Source organism: Dermacentor albipictus, chromosome 5 (assembly GCF_038994185.2).
Source record: "Dermacentor albipictus isolate Rhodes 1998 colony chromosome 5, USDA_Dalb.pri_finalv2, whole genome shotgun sequence".
Taxonomy (NCBI): domain Eukaryota; kingdom Metazoa; phylum Arthropoda; class Arachnida; order Ixodida; family Ixodidae; genus Dermacentor; species Dermacentor albipictus.
In genome coordinates, this window is record NC_091825.1 from 25807600 (window position 1) to 25825593 (window position 17994).

At 49.0% G+C, this 17994-nt stretch overlaps 1 protein-coding gene across 2 annotated transcripts in view; it reads right to left on the bottom strand.

Moving 5' to 3' along the window:
• Window positions 1-5049: 5049 nt before the first annotated feature.
• The window catches only part of LOC135898283 (complement C2-like), a 240593-nt gene continuing 227648 nt past the window's right edge, over window positions 5050-17994 (bottom strand). For both annotated transcript variants that reach the window (XM_065427150.2, XM_065427151.2), the window contains exons 18-19: window positions 14598-14671; window positions 5050-5299 (exon numbers count right to left, since the gene is read on the bottom strand). In XM_065427150.2, the coding sequence (XP_065283222.1) occupies window positions 5126-5299; window positions 14598-14671 (248 nt within the window). In that variant the 3' untranslated portion in view covers window positions 5050-5125. The remainder of the gene's footprint in view (window positions 5300-14597; window positions 14672-17994) is intronic.

The following is a 17994-nucleotide window of genomic DNA, read 5'->3' on the forward strand; positions in this document are numbered from 1 at the left end:
TAACAAACCACTTGAGGCTCTCGCCTTAACGAAAGAAAAGTTTTACGAACATGGTGCGGAGACATGAGATAGGCCTATATTCGATAAGATATTGTCACGGCGCAACCAAGAGTGGCGCCAGTCAGAAGAATACGCTTTGACGTGTATAGGTGGAATCGGTCTCGACAGCCATATTGCTTATGCATCGTTGCCTCTCATGTAAATATAGTATGTACATCTTTATATGTGACTTCTGCAACACAAAACATTGGTGAGAAGTGCGCCCGCCGTGGTTGCTCAGTGGCTATGCTATCATATCCCTGCCACGGCGGTCGCATTTCGATGGGGGCGAAATGCGAAAGCACCCGTGTACTTAGATTTAGGTGCACGTTAATGAAGCCCAGGTGGTCGAAAATTCCGGAGTCCTCCACTACGGCGTACCTCATAATCAGGAAGTGGTTTTGGCATGTAAAACCCCATAATTTAATTTTACGAGAAACAACAATGGAGCTCCGCAGTGGTCGTCACCTCGGACTGGAAAACATAATGGACGAAACAGCACCCGAAATGGCGCGGCCCACATCAACGCCTGTAATCCTGATGGCTGTGCTCTGGCTCAGCCTATAGATCAAGGAACGATCTGCGGCACCGACTACCTCGGGGTGGAAGACTGCATCGCTACGTATAAGCGTATATGTGCCCACAAGAAATGGCATCCGACAATTATGTTGGCTAACTTGGTCTTCTACCAACAAGGAACGGCGGAGGTGTGGTATCACAACCACGAGGGACAACTGGGACACGTCCAAACAGAATCTGAGGGACTTTGGCCGTGCTGCCCTGCGGAAGGTCACCGCTAAGAAAGAACTAGCGACCCATGCACAGACGACCACAGAATCATACGGCTCTTACATCATGGAGGTGCTGGCTCTGTACCGTAAGGCCCACAGCGATATGGCTGTGTCAGACAAGGTTGGGCATGTACTAAAGTGGATTGCTGACGACGGCTTCAACGTCCTCAGGTACAAAAACTGTGAAGCAATAAAGGACATCATAAAAGAGTGTCAACACATTTAACAGGCCAAGAGCCACCGCATTGCAACGCCGTTCGGACGTCTGCCGAACACAGCTGCGAGAATCTCTTGTGACAACTAGCTAAGAGTGCAGCGACCAGAATCATCAGATGAGCTTAAGCAGATAGTGCACCAAGAACGTGAAGCCATGGCTCCTGCAGCCTTTTTTTCCCGCCCCAGTGAGCCGAACAACTTGCCTACAGCACCGTTTGTGCAGGCAATAGTACTCGACGAACTCGCTAATCGTGGAGTTACTTCTGTATATACCATTGCGGCTTCACAGCTCTCGCATGATCCAGGTTGATCAGCTGGTCCGTGGTCTCCTGCTCGCTACTGAAATTCCGCCGAGTGGCGAACCGCAGACAATCAACCAATCTGTTTTGCCTGCCAGCGTATCGGTCACGTTCCTCGCCATGGTAACAACCGTACTGTCTCCTCCCCTGTGCGACCCCCATTCACCAGTTATTATCACCCCGAACAGAGCGAGCGTTGTTACCAGTCTTCATTAGCACCGTGAGAGCCAAACAATGACACTCGGACTCCTTGGAACAGTCCCTCGCCGTCATTCCAACGTCACCAGTCCTGTTCGCCACCAGCTCGTCGATCATCGTCACCGTTGCCGCGGGCTCGTCGTCCGCGGTCTGTGATCCAGCCCTGGCGCCTGTCTCCCGTAAACTAAGCGATGCAGCTCCAGGAGGAAACGCTGCTCTGACGACGCGACCGCAAAATCCTTTGATGTCTTTGCCGACGAAACAGAACCTGACGGACGTTTTAGTCGATGGCGTCAGTGTCCCAGCCCTCACTCACATGGGCGCGCACGTACTGCGATAAATGCGCAATCGCTCCGATGCTTGACAAAAGTCTTCACACCCGCTGGATCACGCACCCTCCACGTTACCGATGGAGGAACGCCTACCGTGCTTCGTATGTCCACCGCTCGCATTTGCATCGCGGGGACCCTAACGACTGTTTTGTTTGCCATTTTGGAACAATGACCTTATGACGTTATACTAAGCTTAGAGGTTTTGTCGTCCCATTCAGCCCTCTTTGATTGCAGGTCTAGTTTAATTCAGCTTGAACTGCCCCATGGCTTCTATAATCCACCAGGCACACAACCACGGTTATGCTTTCTCGAAGGCACCAACCTGTCGCCGCAAGCCACTGCGAACGTCACTCTACTGTCGTTCCCATGTGTTCCTGATGGCATCTATGTGCTATCTCTCACCGTATACATATTGCTTGAAAGAAATTTGGCCATTCGGCATACCTTGCTCACTGTTATAGGCAATCAAGCTTCGCTGACTCTATTTAAATTGAGCTGCTTGACTCAAATTGTTCCCAGAGGCATGACTTTGGGTGACATCTCGCCTGTGGACGATTGCGAGATATCAGCTCTTAAGTCGAAATTCCGTCGCCCTCTACAGGGAACCCCAAACTCACCAACCCTTACAAATTTAGCAAGATAATAGCAGCTGATCTTTATCCGACAGAAGCTGTTGACCTCCACCGTCTGTTGGAAACTTACCGCAACGTTTTTTACTTTTACAGCCACCCCTAAGCCCATATATCGGCAATGACCCATCGCATTTACACTCCAAATGCTAATCCGATACCCCGCCAGCCCTACAGCGTTACGAATGCTGAACGAGAAGTTATAAAAACAGAAGTCGATAAGATATATATGTTGGCTAAAGGCCATATAGAGCCATCTTACAGTCCGTGGGCGTCCCTTGTGGTCCTTGTGAAGAACAAGGACGGCAGTTGGCGCTTTTGTGTTGATTACAGGCACCTCAAAAATAGCACACGCATGGATGTCTACCCCTTGCAGCATATTGATAACGCCTTGGACTGCTTGGTGGTAGCCAAGTACTTTTCATCGATAGACGTCGGATGAGCCTACTGGCAAATCTCGGTAGATGACACGGACCGTGAGAAAACTGCCTTGGTAACCCTTGACGGCCTCTACCAATTCAAGGCTATGCCACTCAGCCTTAGTAATGCCCCGGCAATATTCGAAAGAAGTATGGACTCCTTACTTCGTGGCTATAAATCGCCCACATGTCTGTGTTATTTAGACGATGTAATAGTCTTTTCACCAACTTTGACGAGTCATCTAACCTGTCTATCGGCTATTCTTTATGATTTACAAAGCGCAGGCCTGCAACTGAACTCATCCAAGCGCCACTTTGCACTTTGTTAAATTACCGTCCTTGGCCACCTCGTCAGTGCCACTGGCGTTCAATCTGACCTTGAAAAAATTAGCGCTCTCGAGAGCTTTCCTGTTCTGTCTTCCGCCGCAGACGTAAGAAGCTTTGTTGCGTTATGCTCGTATTTCCGCCATTTCATCAAGAAATTCGCCGAAACCGCTTGTCCACTCACTGACTTACTTAAGAATGACTTTGCTTTCACTAAGGGTCTTGCGCAAACAAAAGCCTTCTCCGTCCGCACACGCTTGCTTAGGACGCCCCCATTGCTGGCTCCTAACGATCCATATGACGCCATTGAACTTCACACGAATGCCTGTAGTCATGGAATTGGGGCTGTACTTGTTCTGTGGCATGCAGCGTAACACTGCATACGCCAGCCACCTCCCATCACCCCTCGAGAAGAATTTTTCAATTACCGAACGCGAGTGCCTGGCGTTATTAGTTTGGGCAGTTGCCAAATCCCGCCCCTATTTGTATGCCGCACATTTTCATTGTTTACCGATCACTACGCCTTGTGCTGGCACTCCTGACTTATAGACCCCAATTGACGATTGGGTACAGTTGTGCTACTGCTGCAAAAGTAGTAATTTGCTGTTTCACACAAGTCGGGCCGTTTACACAATGACGCCGACTGCCTCTCCCGTCATCCTGTCGACCACACCGAACACTTTCATGCTGGCCGTTTCTTACCTGCACGATATTCGCACTGAACTGTGAAAGATAGCACAGCCTGTGCTATCTGCCACCGCCACAAAAAACCTGCTGTGCTGGCGCCTTCACCCCATGGATGGGGCCTCAGTACCATTACTTCACCGTGGTCTCGATCTTCTCGGCCTTCTTCCGTTCGGGCGCCGCCCTTCTTTGCCCTTAGACACACTGCTTCCTTCCTTGACGAGCACTCCCACTTAAAATGCTCAAGACGTCTTCGCAACGGGCTCGCACGGCACGCCAGATTGCCGGCTTCCGGCTCACTGAGTGACAGGTCGCGCTGAGGGTCCGGTACGACAACCAACAGCGGGACGGTCGATTTCCTTCTGGCACCATTGTCCTCCTATGGACATCATGTCGCTGCGGGAGCTTGTCTGAAAAGCTGCTCCCTACACGATAATGCGTCAGCGTGGGGATGTAAACTACGCGATCGCTTCGCTGGACTCGTCTCCCCACGGATCCTACGCATTTGTCGCGGCTGAAGCTTTACTTTGCCGCGAGTTCACCTCCCTTATAGTTGGCGTCGATACGGCGCCTTTACAGGCCGGGTTATGTTACGGCGCAAGCAAGGGTGGCGCCACTCAGAAGATGATTTGACGCGTGGAGGTGGAATCAGTCTCGACAGCCATCTTTTTTATGCATCGTTGTCTCTCTTGCAAATATTGTAAGTACATCTTTATATGAGACTTCTGCAACGTAAGAATATGAAAGGAAGCAATCAGAGCAAGATATTTGCTATTGAAATATATTCAGTTGCTGAGCAACTGCACATCTGGTGCGCTTAAGGCCGTTATCTAATATTCGTTGCCACAAAACAAAAACACTGTGCCAAGATAAAAGGGCTGTTCGACTATCGTTTAGAATAATTACAATATTACGTGAAACAAATTAAAATCTACACTAGACCATTACTGCAATAGAAGTCTCTGTGATGCTGAGGCACTGTATATTATTCATGAAGCTAAGTACCTAATGCAATTCCTTCATATTCATTGCTTCAAAAAGCGGCCACGTGCGGAAGACACACTCAATGGCGTGAACATTGCTTCCGTTAAGTCAGATATTTAAATCAGGGACGCACGTAAAACGGAAACATCATCGATACAGCCCTTCTGCGTCAGGCTGTTCCATTTATTAGTTCACAAAGACCGATAACCTCTATGGGCGAATTAGCGCTGGTGGTGAAGTCCTGGCGTTGAGTACTGCTTGAGCCGCACCTGGAAGTGGCCTCTTCATCTGACGATCGATCCAATCCACGTAGTAGGAAACGTCGGTGTAGAAGGAGTAGCTGTTGCTGCTACATAATTCTTTACCATGGCTTACGATACCAACCTGCGCAGAAAAAGAAAAAAAAGGAATAGTTTTGCTGCGAAGAACTATGAGGCGGAAACATGTTTCCATCACTCGCGTACCGTTAGCGTGCTGGGCGTGTCGTCATCCTCTTGTGTGACAGGACCATTGTGGTACGTAGTAGTGCGCGACAAGCTTATTCAGGATGAATTAAATGAGATTTGGAATGCGAAACACGTAAGGTGTTTTTTTGAAAATGTAACACAGAAAAGATTGAGTATGGCAAGTAGTTACGCAACTCTGGTACGTACTAAGCGAGAAATAGACTGAAGGGTTGGACGGACGACTGATACTTGCCGAAAAATATTCGCGGAGCACAAACTTTGAACTCCAAGGTGTCGTAGGGCAGTACGGCGAGGCTCACAGAAGCGCACTTTATAACTTAGGTACCGCAATTCGTCAGCCAAGACGTCCAACATTAAAAGCTGTCACCATCTCTCTACACGATTCCCAGACAAAAATAACATACTGCTGCGATTCAAGTCTCATTTAAAGCGTGATGGGACCCTACAAAAGGCAAAGAAGGCATGGCTAGCGAACTGCGATATGGGCGTCGATGGCTCAACTCGTATATGGGTGAATGAGCGTTTAATGGTTGAGAACAAAGTATTTCTGGGTACGGCTATCGTTAGGAAAAGGAATGTTTGTTGGATACACGATATGAACAAAGAATGACATTATCCTTGCTCGCAAGACTGACAGCTCCAAAACTGTGCGAATCTACACTTAAGCAGGGTGTGAGACCAGGCTAGTTGGCATTCCATGCTGAGTGACTAGCGCAAGAGTGGACACGGGGCACAAAGGGGCGATACGGACGGAAGAGCACCCTGCGAGGGAAGTTGCAGCCCGAAGGGTGCAGAATGCGTTCCACCGCCTATTAAGGGAGGTCATAATGACGGTAGATGCTGACGAGGGGTTCTCGCGCTGCGGCGCTAACTGGCAACTCGCAGAGCTGCACTCTGAAAAAAGTTGACGCCCTTTGGGCTGTACATTTGCCACGCAACAATAATCATCATCTGTCGCTCCCGCATTTCCTTTCTTGAAAATGATGCGCTCGTTACTTTCTTGTCGAGAATGCTCTGTCATACTGATAACGTGCATGCAGTTCATGTCTTGGAAGTACCCGGCCCGCAGCGTTAACGAAAGGAAATGCCGGCAAGACAGATGGCGATTATTGTTGTACGGCAAATATACACTCCAAAGGGCGCAACTGTTTGTATAGTGAGGTGCTGCAGCTTTTCCAGCGCGCCGCAGTCTCGGCAGAGAAAAGATGATGCGCCGCGGAGGCGATGCTGACGTTCGGCGGGTGAAACTCAGCTGGTGCGTATGGGGAGGAGGAAGGCGCGCTCCGTCCTGGTTAACTCTGCCTCCGGCAGACGTCACGGCGGGCGCCCCTGCGCTAAAATCCCTTAAACTTCGTAAAGTAGAGCCACGCTTTGAAGAATGCCGCCTCCTCCTCGCGCGTTCTGGCCGAAGCCGACGCCGCGTTGCTATTGGCCTAATGGCATCACACGAGCCGTCGCGCCGGCTTGGTTTGTTTGCATACGCGCTTTAGCGCCATTTTCGCTTCAGAAACGTATACGGAGTGGCGAGGAGCGTATGTTGGTGGTGGTGGTCGTACACTTTATTGAAAAGGGGAAGGCGAGAGGTGGCCGAGGGATCGGGCTCAAGTAAGGCCCTGGGCCTGCTTGGCCTTCTCCGCCCAGTCTACCAGTTCAAGCTGTCGGTCAACGTCCCCGGAACTGAGCCAGGCTGTCCAGTCAGTTTCGCTGCTGACGGGGAGATGAGAAAACGGGAGCGAGGTGCATTCCCACATTATGTGTGTGAGTGTCCCTGTTTGTGAGCAGCCTACATGGGTCGCTTTCTTTGCCCCCTGTGGTTTTGTTAATGTACTTTGGGTATGGGTATGATAATGTACTTTGGGTCTGGAGTCGCCTAAACGAGACCGCTTGCGTTTTATCAAGTTGCTTGGCCTGTCGTCGGAGCGTGCCACGTTTCAAGCGATGCCTATGGGCTCGTTCGTGATAAGTCTCGCAGGGTTCCTCGTGTCTCTCCTCTTCGTTCCCGCCATCCGCATACGCAGACGAAGCTCGGCGTGCGAGATCTCGAACCAAACTGTGAGCCGACACGTTGCCGGGCACAGCCGCGTGAGCGGGGTTCCCCACGAGGGTTTTCAAGCCGCTTAGAGAGCACCGCGGGAGGACATGGTACGCCTGTTTAGAAATTCTACCGCGGACGAAATTGCCGATGGCCTGCTTGCTATCGCTGATGACAGTATTCGCTTCCGCATGCATGGCGATGGCTGTCGCGGTTTGCTCCGCTTCTACCACTCGGCCAGCCGTGATTGTCTTCTGTTCTATCATTACTCCGTTGTGATCTGCTACCACCGCAGTCATGAGATCGCCGCGAGGGTGTCTCGCTGCGTCTGTGTTGACCACTCGGTCTCGCGAGCCGTAGCGTCGCCAAATGGCTTCCGTACGGGTCTGCCGACGGCCCTGATGGAACTCGGGGTCAATGTTGCGAGGTAGAGGCGGGGCATAAATATGCCCTCTGACCTTTCGCGGAATCGTCATGTACTCTGCAACATCGGGGATGGCCTCGAGACTGAGCTTCCGGAGGACTGTGCGGCCAGCCGGGGTTAGCGAGAGACGACGGACTTGGGCTGTGTGGTTAGGGTCTAAGAGCTCCTCTAGCGTGTTTTGCATGCCTAAGGCCGCTTGTCCCGCATCTCGGCCAGGAGCGCCCCCGTGTCCTGGTCATGCTTGTGGATTAACTTGGCTTGTTAATGCCAAGGTAATGTTAATGTGGCAGGCCATGTTAATGCCAAACGTGACAGGTGTTAATTATCGTTACAAACATGTTGATTGTTGGAGAGTGCGTGGACGGCCAGGTCCAGGCGGGAAGGGTGGAGGACTGCCGCTGCGCATACGGGTGCCGCCTGAGGGACGATCGCGGGGTGAGGGAGAGTTTGCTCCGGACGGGCGCTAGACGAGCGCTAATTTTGGCGTGTATTTTCCGATTGTGCGGCTAGCGCGTTGTGGTTTTGTTTGAGTGCCGTCATGAGGTTCTCTAACTGCTGGAAGCGTACAAAAATCGCAGGCAGGATGGCGTCTATAGCCACCTTGATCACGCGTTCAACATGTTGCTCTACGCATTTCATTAGGTGTGCGTCCCCAATCGGGGCTGGAGTGGGAGTCCTGTGAATGAGGCTGGCTTTGCGTTTGTTCGGTGGACCCTGGGCTCTTCATATCGGACTCTTCACTTTCTGTAGTTTTTGGTATGCTAATAAGCGCGGATGTCTGTGAAGGAACTGATGCGGCGCTGGTTGCCATTCTAGGGTGTCGGTCTCTGTCCATTGGTTGTGGGAAGTGACCGCTCTCGTAGCCGCGAATCTTTGTATCCTGTTGTGCGATTTTTGTCTGCATGTTTTGGATGGTTTTCTGTAGACTCTTAACTGTGTCAAGCGTAACTATTTCGGGATGCATCTCGCTCCCCCTCCCTGCGACTATGCTGGCCTACTTTCTTTGGGACGTCACCTGTGATTGGGCTCCTTTTTTGGTGTCGTTGCTGCTGCTGCTGTGGCCTCCACGGTTGCCGGCTCTGGCTCTGACCATGGCTCGTTGACGGACGTCTTCGGGCCGTGGCGCCGCCGCCGCCACCACCGCAGGTCGACCCCCCCATCCGCGTAGGAGACTGACGGCGAGCGCCTCTCCCTCGATCGGCCGCGGTGGTGGTCGCCCCGTGGCGGCGGCGATTGCAGCTGCTCCTCCCGCTCTTGCGCCCGCCGCTCACTGCGCTGGCGTCGGCGCTGGCGGATGATAAAAGGCCTGAAACTTCTTTCGGCACTCCTGGCTTCCTGTGACGTGGGTCTTGCCGCACAACAGGCCACGCGCCGTGCACTCGTGCCCGTCCGTCATGTCGGGTGTTCCGCATTCTCTACACTTTTTGGTCGTGCCTCAATTCGGACAGACGTCGTCGCGATGCCCGGTCTGGTAGCAAAGCAAGCAGGCTTGCATTTTGTGCCGGAATAAATTGCATCGGTGCCATGCCCCACCGTACATGACGTAATGGGGAACTCCCTGCCTCCTGAAAACTAGCAGGACGGTTTCGGACTCGCCTAGACAGCGGAACCCCACTATACCGGGATACATACCACTCCCAGACATATTCTCCTGAATGTGCTGTTGGGTGTGGTGCAGAAGAATTTGGCGGATGCCTTTCCCTTGATCTTCAGTTGGGAAATAGGCTTTAATCGGATAGGTTTGACTTCCCACCTTTAGCGTTGATAGCGTCACGTAACTGTTGGCTCGGTACCCATCCCCAGTACCCACGACATCGAAGTTGCCGACGGCGTCCAGTCATACCACATCCTTGCCGCAAGCTTGCTTTGACAGTCCCGTGCAAACACACATTGCCTCCATGACGGTCGATGGGTGTATTCCAGACACTTTAGAACCACCGCGGATTCGTAACACCTCTTTAAGTAGTGTGGAGGGATAGGAGGCTCCCTCGGGTGCTTCGGGTGTCGCACTGCGTTAGGCCTAACAACGACTCCGGCCGTGCTCGCCTTCTCGCGGGGCGAACTTATCGCTGACTTGCATTGGGTACGTTTGTCGCGCTGCAGCATGCGCCATCTTTTATCTGCGAGGTCTTCGGGGATGATGGGCATCCCCTCCACGATGACTTCCATGCTGGCGTGGCGTCGCGGGCCGGTCCGGCCCCGACCACTTAAAACAGGAGCTATGCCTAAAGGCGGTTTTCAGGCGATAAAGTGGTTGGAATTCTACATACGGAGGTGGGAGTGGTATCAGTCGATGCCGATTGACCTGTTGAACGTGAGGATGCAATCACTTCCTTCCTAAGGCCAACTTTATTATTGACTGCATTTTTTTAGACTTCGCCAAAGCATTCGATACTGTTTCACGCGAATTACTTTTAACCAAATTAAGTAACCTCAACATTGATCCTAACGTGCTTGCTTGAAGTGTTTTTTGTCTAACCGTTCCCAATTCGTTTATGCTAACGAATACTTCTCTTCCACTGGTCGAGTAACCTCCGGTGTACCTCAAGGCTCGGTTCTAGGTCCATTATTATTTTTAATTTATATTAATGACCTCCCCGACCAAATTAAATCATCAATTAAGTTATTCGCCGATGACTGTGTTCTCTATCGTGTCATTTCTAACCCTGGCGACTGCGATACTGTTCGATCAGACATTGGCATAGTAACATCATGGTGTGCAAGATCCCAAATGAGGCTCAATTCTAATAAATGTAAGGCGATGCGCGTGTCCCGTGTTGTAAGAAATACCACCCTTCCTACGTACAATATTAACAACACACCTGTAGAAAATGTATCATCATATAAATATCTTGGTATCTACATTACACACAATCTTACATGGAACATTCATATAAATACATTTACGGTAACGCTAATCGCATGATTGGGTTTTTACGGCGTAATTTTTCATCGGCAACTGCAGCTGTCAAGTTATTTCTGTACAAATCTTTAGTGAGGCCTAAACTTGAATATGCATGCTCCATTGTCGACCCTTCTACTCTAAAGCTAAAATACACCATCGAATCCATTCAAAACCGAGCTGCTCGTTTTATTTTTTCGAATTATTCTCGTCATGCAAGTGTCTCATCAATGAAACTAACCCTTGACTTGCCTAACCTAGAGTTACGTCGTAAATACTTTCGCCTATGCCTTTTTCACAAGATTTATTACTCTAACGAAGCACTTAAGGATGAACTAATCTCCCCGCCATCACACATATCGTCACGCACGGATCATCGTTTTAACGTTGAAGTTCCAACTTGTCGCACCAACGTTTATTTTGATTCCTTTATACCAAGAACGACCAATGACTGGAACCGCCTCCCTGCCTCCATCACTGCCATTTCTGACGCCAACAACTTCAAGAATATTGTTAATGAATTTGTTTGCAGTAATCACCACTCCTCTCTGTAATGCCTCCGGGCCTTGAGAGTATGACAATAAATAAATAAATAGATAAATAAATAAATGGAGCCAGGCTAAAGAACACAAGATAGCGGAGCCCGTTCTGCATGAGTACGCACAGAAGCGCCTTCGTCGTCCTCCCCCCCCGTATGTTGGGGCCGTTGCTCTTCTGTGTTGTTTTGGTTTGCGAACGGTCTAAACTAAGTTTTGTGGCAGGCGCGACGTCACGTCACGCCTTTTTCTGTCACCATAAACTGCTGGGCCTTCGTATGCCAACATAGTTCAGCAAAGACAAGAAGCTCCCCTCGATACCGTCCGGTAAGCGCTAGGGTTAGGAAGAAAGACATGGATTCATCCAATTGGGAGGGGAAACTTCAGACTAACATTCTCCACACGGCTATATGAGGTAGTTGCGAGTCTCTCATAGTATATTCCTACGTGACGCGTACTTTGTTTAGATAAGCAGTACGTGGTCGTATTTGGTGCGCCTAATCTTATTGTAGGCCAACAGGCTTGAATTCCCGGGCACGCGAAGCGGCGTGCGACCCCGTGATTGCGAAAGCTTTAGAATTTAGCGCATTCTTTTGACAAAATTTTAGGGCCGAGCGTGAAAACTCATCTTACGAGAGCTACTCTCTTCATTTTTTAGTTATTAACTAGCCTTCTTTTCAGCGAATAGCTTTGTTTGTTTCTTTTGTTTGTGTTCTTCACTGGCGGTCCCCTACTGGATTTGCGATGCAAAGAAAAAGTGTGCCTGCTCTCTGAAACCGCGATCGTCGCTGAACGACCGCATCGTAAGCCTTTGAGACCTAGGTGTTAATTCGTGTTAGCTCTAAAGAGTGTCATAAGAAGCCAACAAACACTGACACCAAGGACAACATAGGGGAAATTACTTATGCTTAATAAATGAAATAAAGAAACGGTAAATTAATGGAAAAATGTGGATAAAAAAACAACTTGCCGCAGGTGGGAACCGAACCCACAACCTTCGGTTCAATGCAAAATGCAAGGAGCGAAAAAAACAACTCGAAGTAATAATATACATCTCATACATATACATATACATATACATATACATATCATATACATATCATATACAGTAAAATCTCCCACAGCATTAAGAAGGTGGCGGGAAGGCAAGGTGCAAGCGTTGTGTTTTCTGCACCTTGCAAATTGGCTAGCTTGTGCGGGAGGATTGAAAACAAGGGGAACAAGAGAGGGGCCTGTAAAGTTAAACTTAAACACCAGCGCTACGCGCTTTTCGTATCGTAGGCCACGCGCAGGCTTAAGGGCAGGGCCACAAGATTGCGCAGCGCATCATAGAAATTCGAGAATAGAGATTGCTTGGAGGCGATTGGAGGTTTGGTGTCACCAAAGAAGGGAGACCACAAACGGATGCATGCAATAATGGAATTCTCAGTAGTGGTTCAAAAAACGTGATGCTGCTAATTCTTCGTGTTTGTGTATTTTCTCAAAAACATAAGTTTTAAATAGGGCTAAATAAGAACAAAGGCTTGGCGGCGCAATCCATAAGCCCGTTTCAAAGGAGACGCTCATAGCATCCCTACTTCGAAGCGCGTGAGGAAAGCCCATTTCCGGTATCACGCGTTTCTCTCAGCGTTCGCACGCACCGGTGGGCCACGCATTTCGGAGGCCACGCGCCGGGATTGCAGCGGCAAGCGTAGGCGGCACAGTCTTGCATGTCTTCACCCGCGCGTCCTTCTCCGCATGCCCATGAATTTTGTGCATTCCCTTTCAGCCATCCACTGAGCTTCACTGCTGTACACTATCATAAATCATTGAGCAGTGTTTTAAACTAATGGTATTTAGAGCAATTGGTCTAATTTCAACAACTTTACGTTACCTACATCGACAGGATACTTTATGTTTTCGATAACATAGGCTTTTACGGCCCTTATTCATAATTTTCCTGCCGAGATATAGCAGCGCCTTAACGTTGACCAAAGCGCTGCTATAACGCAGCAGAAAAATTACGACCAGGTGCCTTACATGCCTATATTTTCGGAAGAGATTACCCTCCTGACGTTGGCAATTGAAGGTTGTTGAAATTCGGCCGTACGTTTGTAATAGAATTTTTATTCAGTGCTGCTCAGTGAGTTACACTAGTGCATTACGGTGAAGTCTGGCGGATGGCCGAATAGTCAATGTCCTAAATTCATGGGCATGCGCAGAGGGATGCGCCGGGCAAGGCTTGCAATAATACCCCATGCGTATACGAAAGATTACAATGCTAAAGGCCATACTATACCTATAGTAAAGGTTACTAAACACTTTTATTTATATTTACGCAAAATTGTGAGAATATGCCCCTTTATTAAACGTTACTTGAGTAAACGTTGCAACTTTATTCCTAATTCATAGGCGCAGAATGTCTACGAGAATGTGCCCCTTTATTCAACGTTAGCCTGCTGAAAGGGTACGCCTGACGACGCGAAGTCTTCTGAGCGATAAGGCCGAGAGATAAAAATACCCAACAAAAATGTTTATTTTCTGTCTAACTGTGGAAGAGATATCAATAGTAAGAATAACACAAAAAAAAACAAAATTGCCGATTTTTTTAAGCAACAGAGGGAATACTGCAGGTAAGAAAACTGGAAGCGGGCTTCACCCGAAGCTACCAAAGGTTTCATTTTAAAATTCTATGGAAAGCTGTGATCCCATATGAAGCATAGGTGTGAATTTCATTTGCTTTACATCACACGTGTGACACCAGGGAAGCTGGATATTTTGCATCGGCCTGTATCTTTTGGCCTTGCTTTCAAAAGACAGTGAGTCCGTGCCAAACTTCTTCCTCGTCCATTGTTCCTGCTCTAAGCGAACAAGTGACGCTTGCTGCCTGTCATTCAGTAACAGCCCAAGACATTAAGCCAGAAACTTGGTCCTCAATACTGAAACTGTGCCATACTTTTTTTTTCCTGCTATGTTGACCGCAGGCAACACTCATCAATAAAGGGTTAGGGTAGCCCGAAAAAGAAGTCCACCTGCAGTACAGGCCTTATACATAACTAGTCTCGACGGCCGAATCCCATTCTGTCGCAGTATTCATTCTATATCAACGCATTACCGTGTACACTCATTGTGACATAGGGTCTGCCGTAATATTTTGGCTATGAGGAACGCCAACTAGAAACCACACCCTAATAAAATCACAGAAAAGTGTTTTTACACAATTAGATTGACGTGGAGTGTTCAATCCTTTAGGTTACGCGTTCTGTATGAGTTGGAAAATATATATGGTGGCTTCCTACTTCATTGCAGTACAAAAAGCAAAGCAATGAAGGTTGTACAAACCTGGGTCCATATGTTTTCTTCGCGATGAACTCCCTGCATCAAGGGTCCACCGCTGTCGCCATTGCAGGTGTCACCTTGGAAAGCAATGATTCTGCTGTTAGAAGGTGCATTGAGGTCAGTAAAATGTCGTTACGTTTAAAAATAACAATTGAACGAAAACAGTATGCTATATATCCAACATTTGCTAGGGTGGCCTTAAAATTGTGACATTAGTGCGGGCTTCTACAGCGCTGTCGTACTTTCAAATGCTGGTAGCAGACGTACACGTACTCTATGGTATACCCACGTTTAGGTGACGCTAAGGAGACTATAAAATTCTGTCCGTCTCATCAGAAGCTCGTATTATGAGAATTAATACACAAAACATAAGATTCCCTATTTCTGATGCCCCCCCCCCTTTATTGTTCGTACATAAATTATTAGCGCATTAGCATTAAAAAGGACAGATGTTTATACAGGTATTCACTGTAGTTCCATAACTAAACCATACAATGTACATTCTAGTTCGACCGTTTGTACATTTGCCGCTTGCCGACGCTTTGTGATCCCTTCCGCAAAAATAAGTTCTGGCATTTTATGTAGGTCGCTCGAAAATTTTCAGCTCCCATATGTATTTGAATGGAATACGCGAATGTCTTCAAGGCCTTATAAGATGCATATTGTGTGAACAGTTCTGGATAATGGGTTTACTGGGCAGTGTCCTAAAAGCATTATAACTCTAGCGGCATATAAATGATCTCGTCACTCATTATTTCTATGGTTCTAGCACTGCAGAGTTCCAGTACATCGTTGGTACTGGCGTAGTTATTTACATCAACAAAAACATCGTTTCCTCTCTTGTAGGCAGAGCTTTAGCCTCTACCTACTCTGCTCATTCCTGCCTCTTCCCAAGCCGTGTAGCAGGCGCCCCTAACGGCGGCAATAATTCGACTTCTTTGAATGTGGGAGGCATTTTTCTTTCCCTTTATCCTCTCGTAGCTTCAACACTAGTTAAGAAGGGAAGGTGTTTAAGGTCCGAAGTCGGCGCCCCTCGATGATTCGAGTGCACGGTGGCAGCGAGAAGAAAGAGCCGTCGTCCAATAAAGTGACCATTTATTCAAACCACGAGGCCTCTGTCCGAGTCCAAGCCCGAAACACCGCTCTCTCCGCACAACCAAACGTGAGTTTTTAAGCCCTAAGTAGCACAAAGGACTCGCACACCAGCCAATCACACGTGCGAGTTTACATCATTGTAGCCAATAGCACAACCACCTTCGTGCCGCACACGGCATTGGTGGAAATAGTGGCACGCCAGGGGATAGAATTTCACAAACACACATGTCATCTACGTTAGGCTGCGAGTATCGGCCCTCGTTGTTCTCGCCTTTTCACCTGCAAGCGGCCGCCACGCAAGATGTCGCCAATGTTTCCATGAAAGCGCGGCTAGCTTGCGGGACAGTGGGCTGCCCTGCCATCACTGAGAAAAATCTGTCGTGCAGCTGTGAGCTGGTTTGCTTGAAATCCAAACACTATAATTGGGACCGATGGCGATCACAGACAAAATCATTCATGAGTCGTAGCCGACGACGTGGTGGTAAAGCTCCTGCCGTTTTCACAGGCATTCTCAGAAGGCGCACGCTAATGCCAAACATTGACACTCAATTTAACTGGCTGGGCAGTGTCGCGTCGGCCAATTTTCCGTGACCGAGATGGTCGACGGGACATTTGGGAAGCGCATGGGCATTAGCGGTGGCGGTGACCTCAAGCACCGCCTGCCTTTTAGCTTCGCGCCCGTCTCCCCAAACGCTCCCCTTCAGCTCGGACCATCTACCCTTTTGTTCCGATCAAGGGTGCAGATCTAGTGCCTCTTCAATGGCGACGCCAATAATGCGATTTCTTTCCACGCGTGGGTGTTCCCGCGTCCCCTCTTCGTAGAAACCACCTACGTCCTTCGTTTCCGTTTATTGGCGGATACAGCTGCGTGTGAACTTGTCCTCATTTACCATGCGCAAACTTCTCGGCTGTGCCACTGGAGGGCGCAGTACGCCCACAAAGGAGCACGCGGAAAGGAGTGGGGCTGCCGCACGACGCCTTTGCACCGGTGAACCATGCACGTCGGATGTCACGCGCAGGCCTTGCGGCAGCGGCGCTAGGTGGAGCCGGCTGCTTCAAGAGCGAGAGCGGAATCCCGTTGCAGCACACGCGCCATAAATAAATAGAGCGTGGCAGTGCCTGCTATTGCTGTGTTGATTTATTGCTAAACCAATTTCATACCTAAAAAATTAAATTACGGGGTTTTACCCGCCAAAACCACTCTGATTATGAGGCACGCCGTAGTGGAGGACTTCGGAAATTTCGACCACCTGGTGTCCTTTAACGTGCACCTAATCTACATACACGGGTGTTTTCGCATTTCGCCACCATCGAAATGCGGCCGCCGTGGGCGGGATTCAATCCCGCGACCTTGTGCTCAGCAGCCTAACACCATAGACATTGAGCAACCACGGCAGGTAATTTCATACCTAGGTAGCCACTAATCTCTTCAACAACCAAGTACAAGAAGCGATTATTCGCCGCCTTGGTATCCACTGCAGGGATTGTGGTTGTGCTCCAAGCTTTTCAGGAAAAAACGTTATAGCAAAAAAACAGAAAAAGACACTATAAAAATAGTTGAAGCAGCGCAAATAACACGCCCTAAAGAAACTTGTGTTAGTACGCCTTCGCTGACCCTTTCCCAAAAAGAACTAAATTTTTTCACTCGCGCATAATACAGCACGCCCTTGTTTCTCAGGTGATGATGTAGTTTGAGTAGAGATAGGGATAGGTGTATAATGTTATGTTAGTCTCATTTGCCGCATATTTTTGGCTGCCTGTTATACATAGTGGTCTGGGAGCGTCTGAATGCGGTCCGGGAGGATATCGTCTTATGAAACTACATGGCCAAGAATAGTAAGCGTGCGAGCGCCGAAGTGGCATCTCTTCAGATTTAGCTGCAAGCCTGCAGTGATTAGGCACGCAAGAACTTGCTAAAGGCGGCTGAGGTGCGGCGCAAGGTCGGTGGAAAAAACCACAATGTCATCTAAATAACAGAGGCACGTTTTCCACTCAAGCCCTCGAAGAACGGTGTCCATCATTCGCTCTAAAGTGGCAGGCGCGTTGCAGAGGCTGAACGGCATGACGGTAAATTCATATAGCCCATCAGCTGTCACAAAGGCTGCCTTTTGGCGATCTGCCTCTGCCATCGGCACTTGCCAGTGCCCGGAGCGCAGATCCAGCGAGGAAAAGAAATCCGCTCCCTGCACACTGTCCAAGGCATCGTAGATGCGCGGCAGAGGATGGGCATCTTTGCGCGTTATTCTGTTAAGGCGGCGATAGTCGACGCAGAACCGAATGGAACCATCTTTGTTTTTTTAACGAG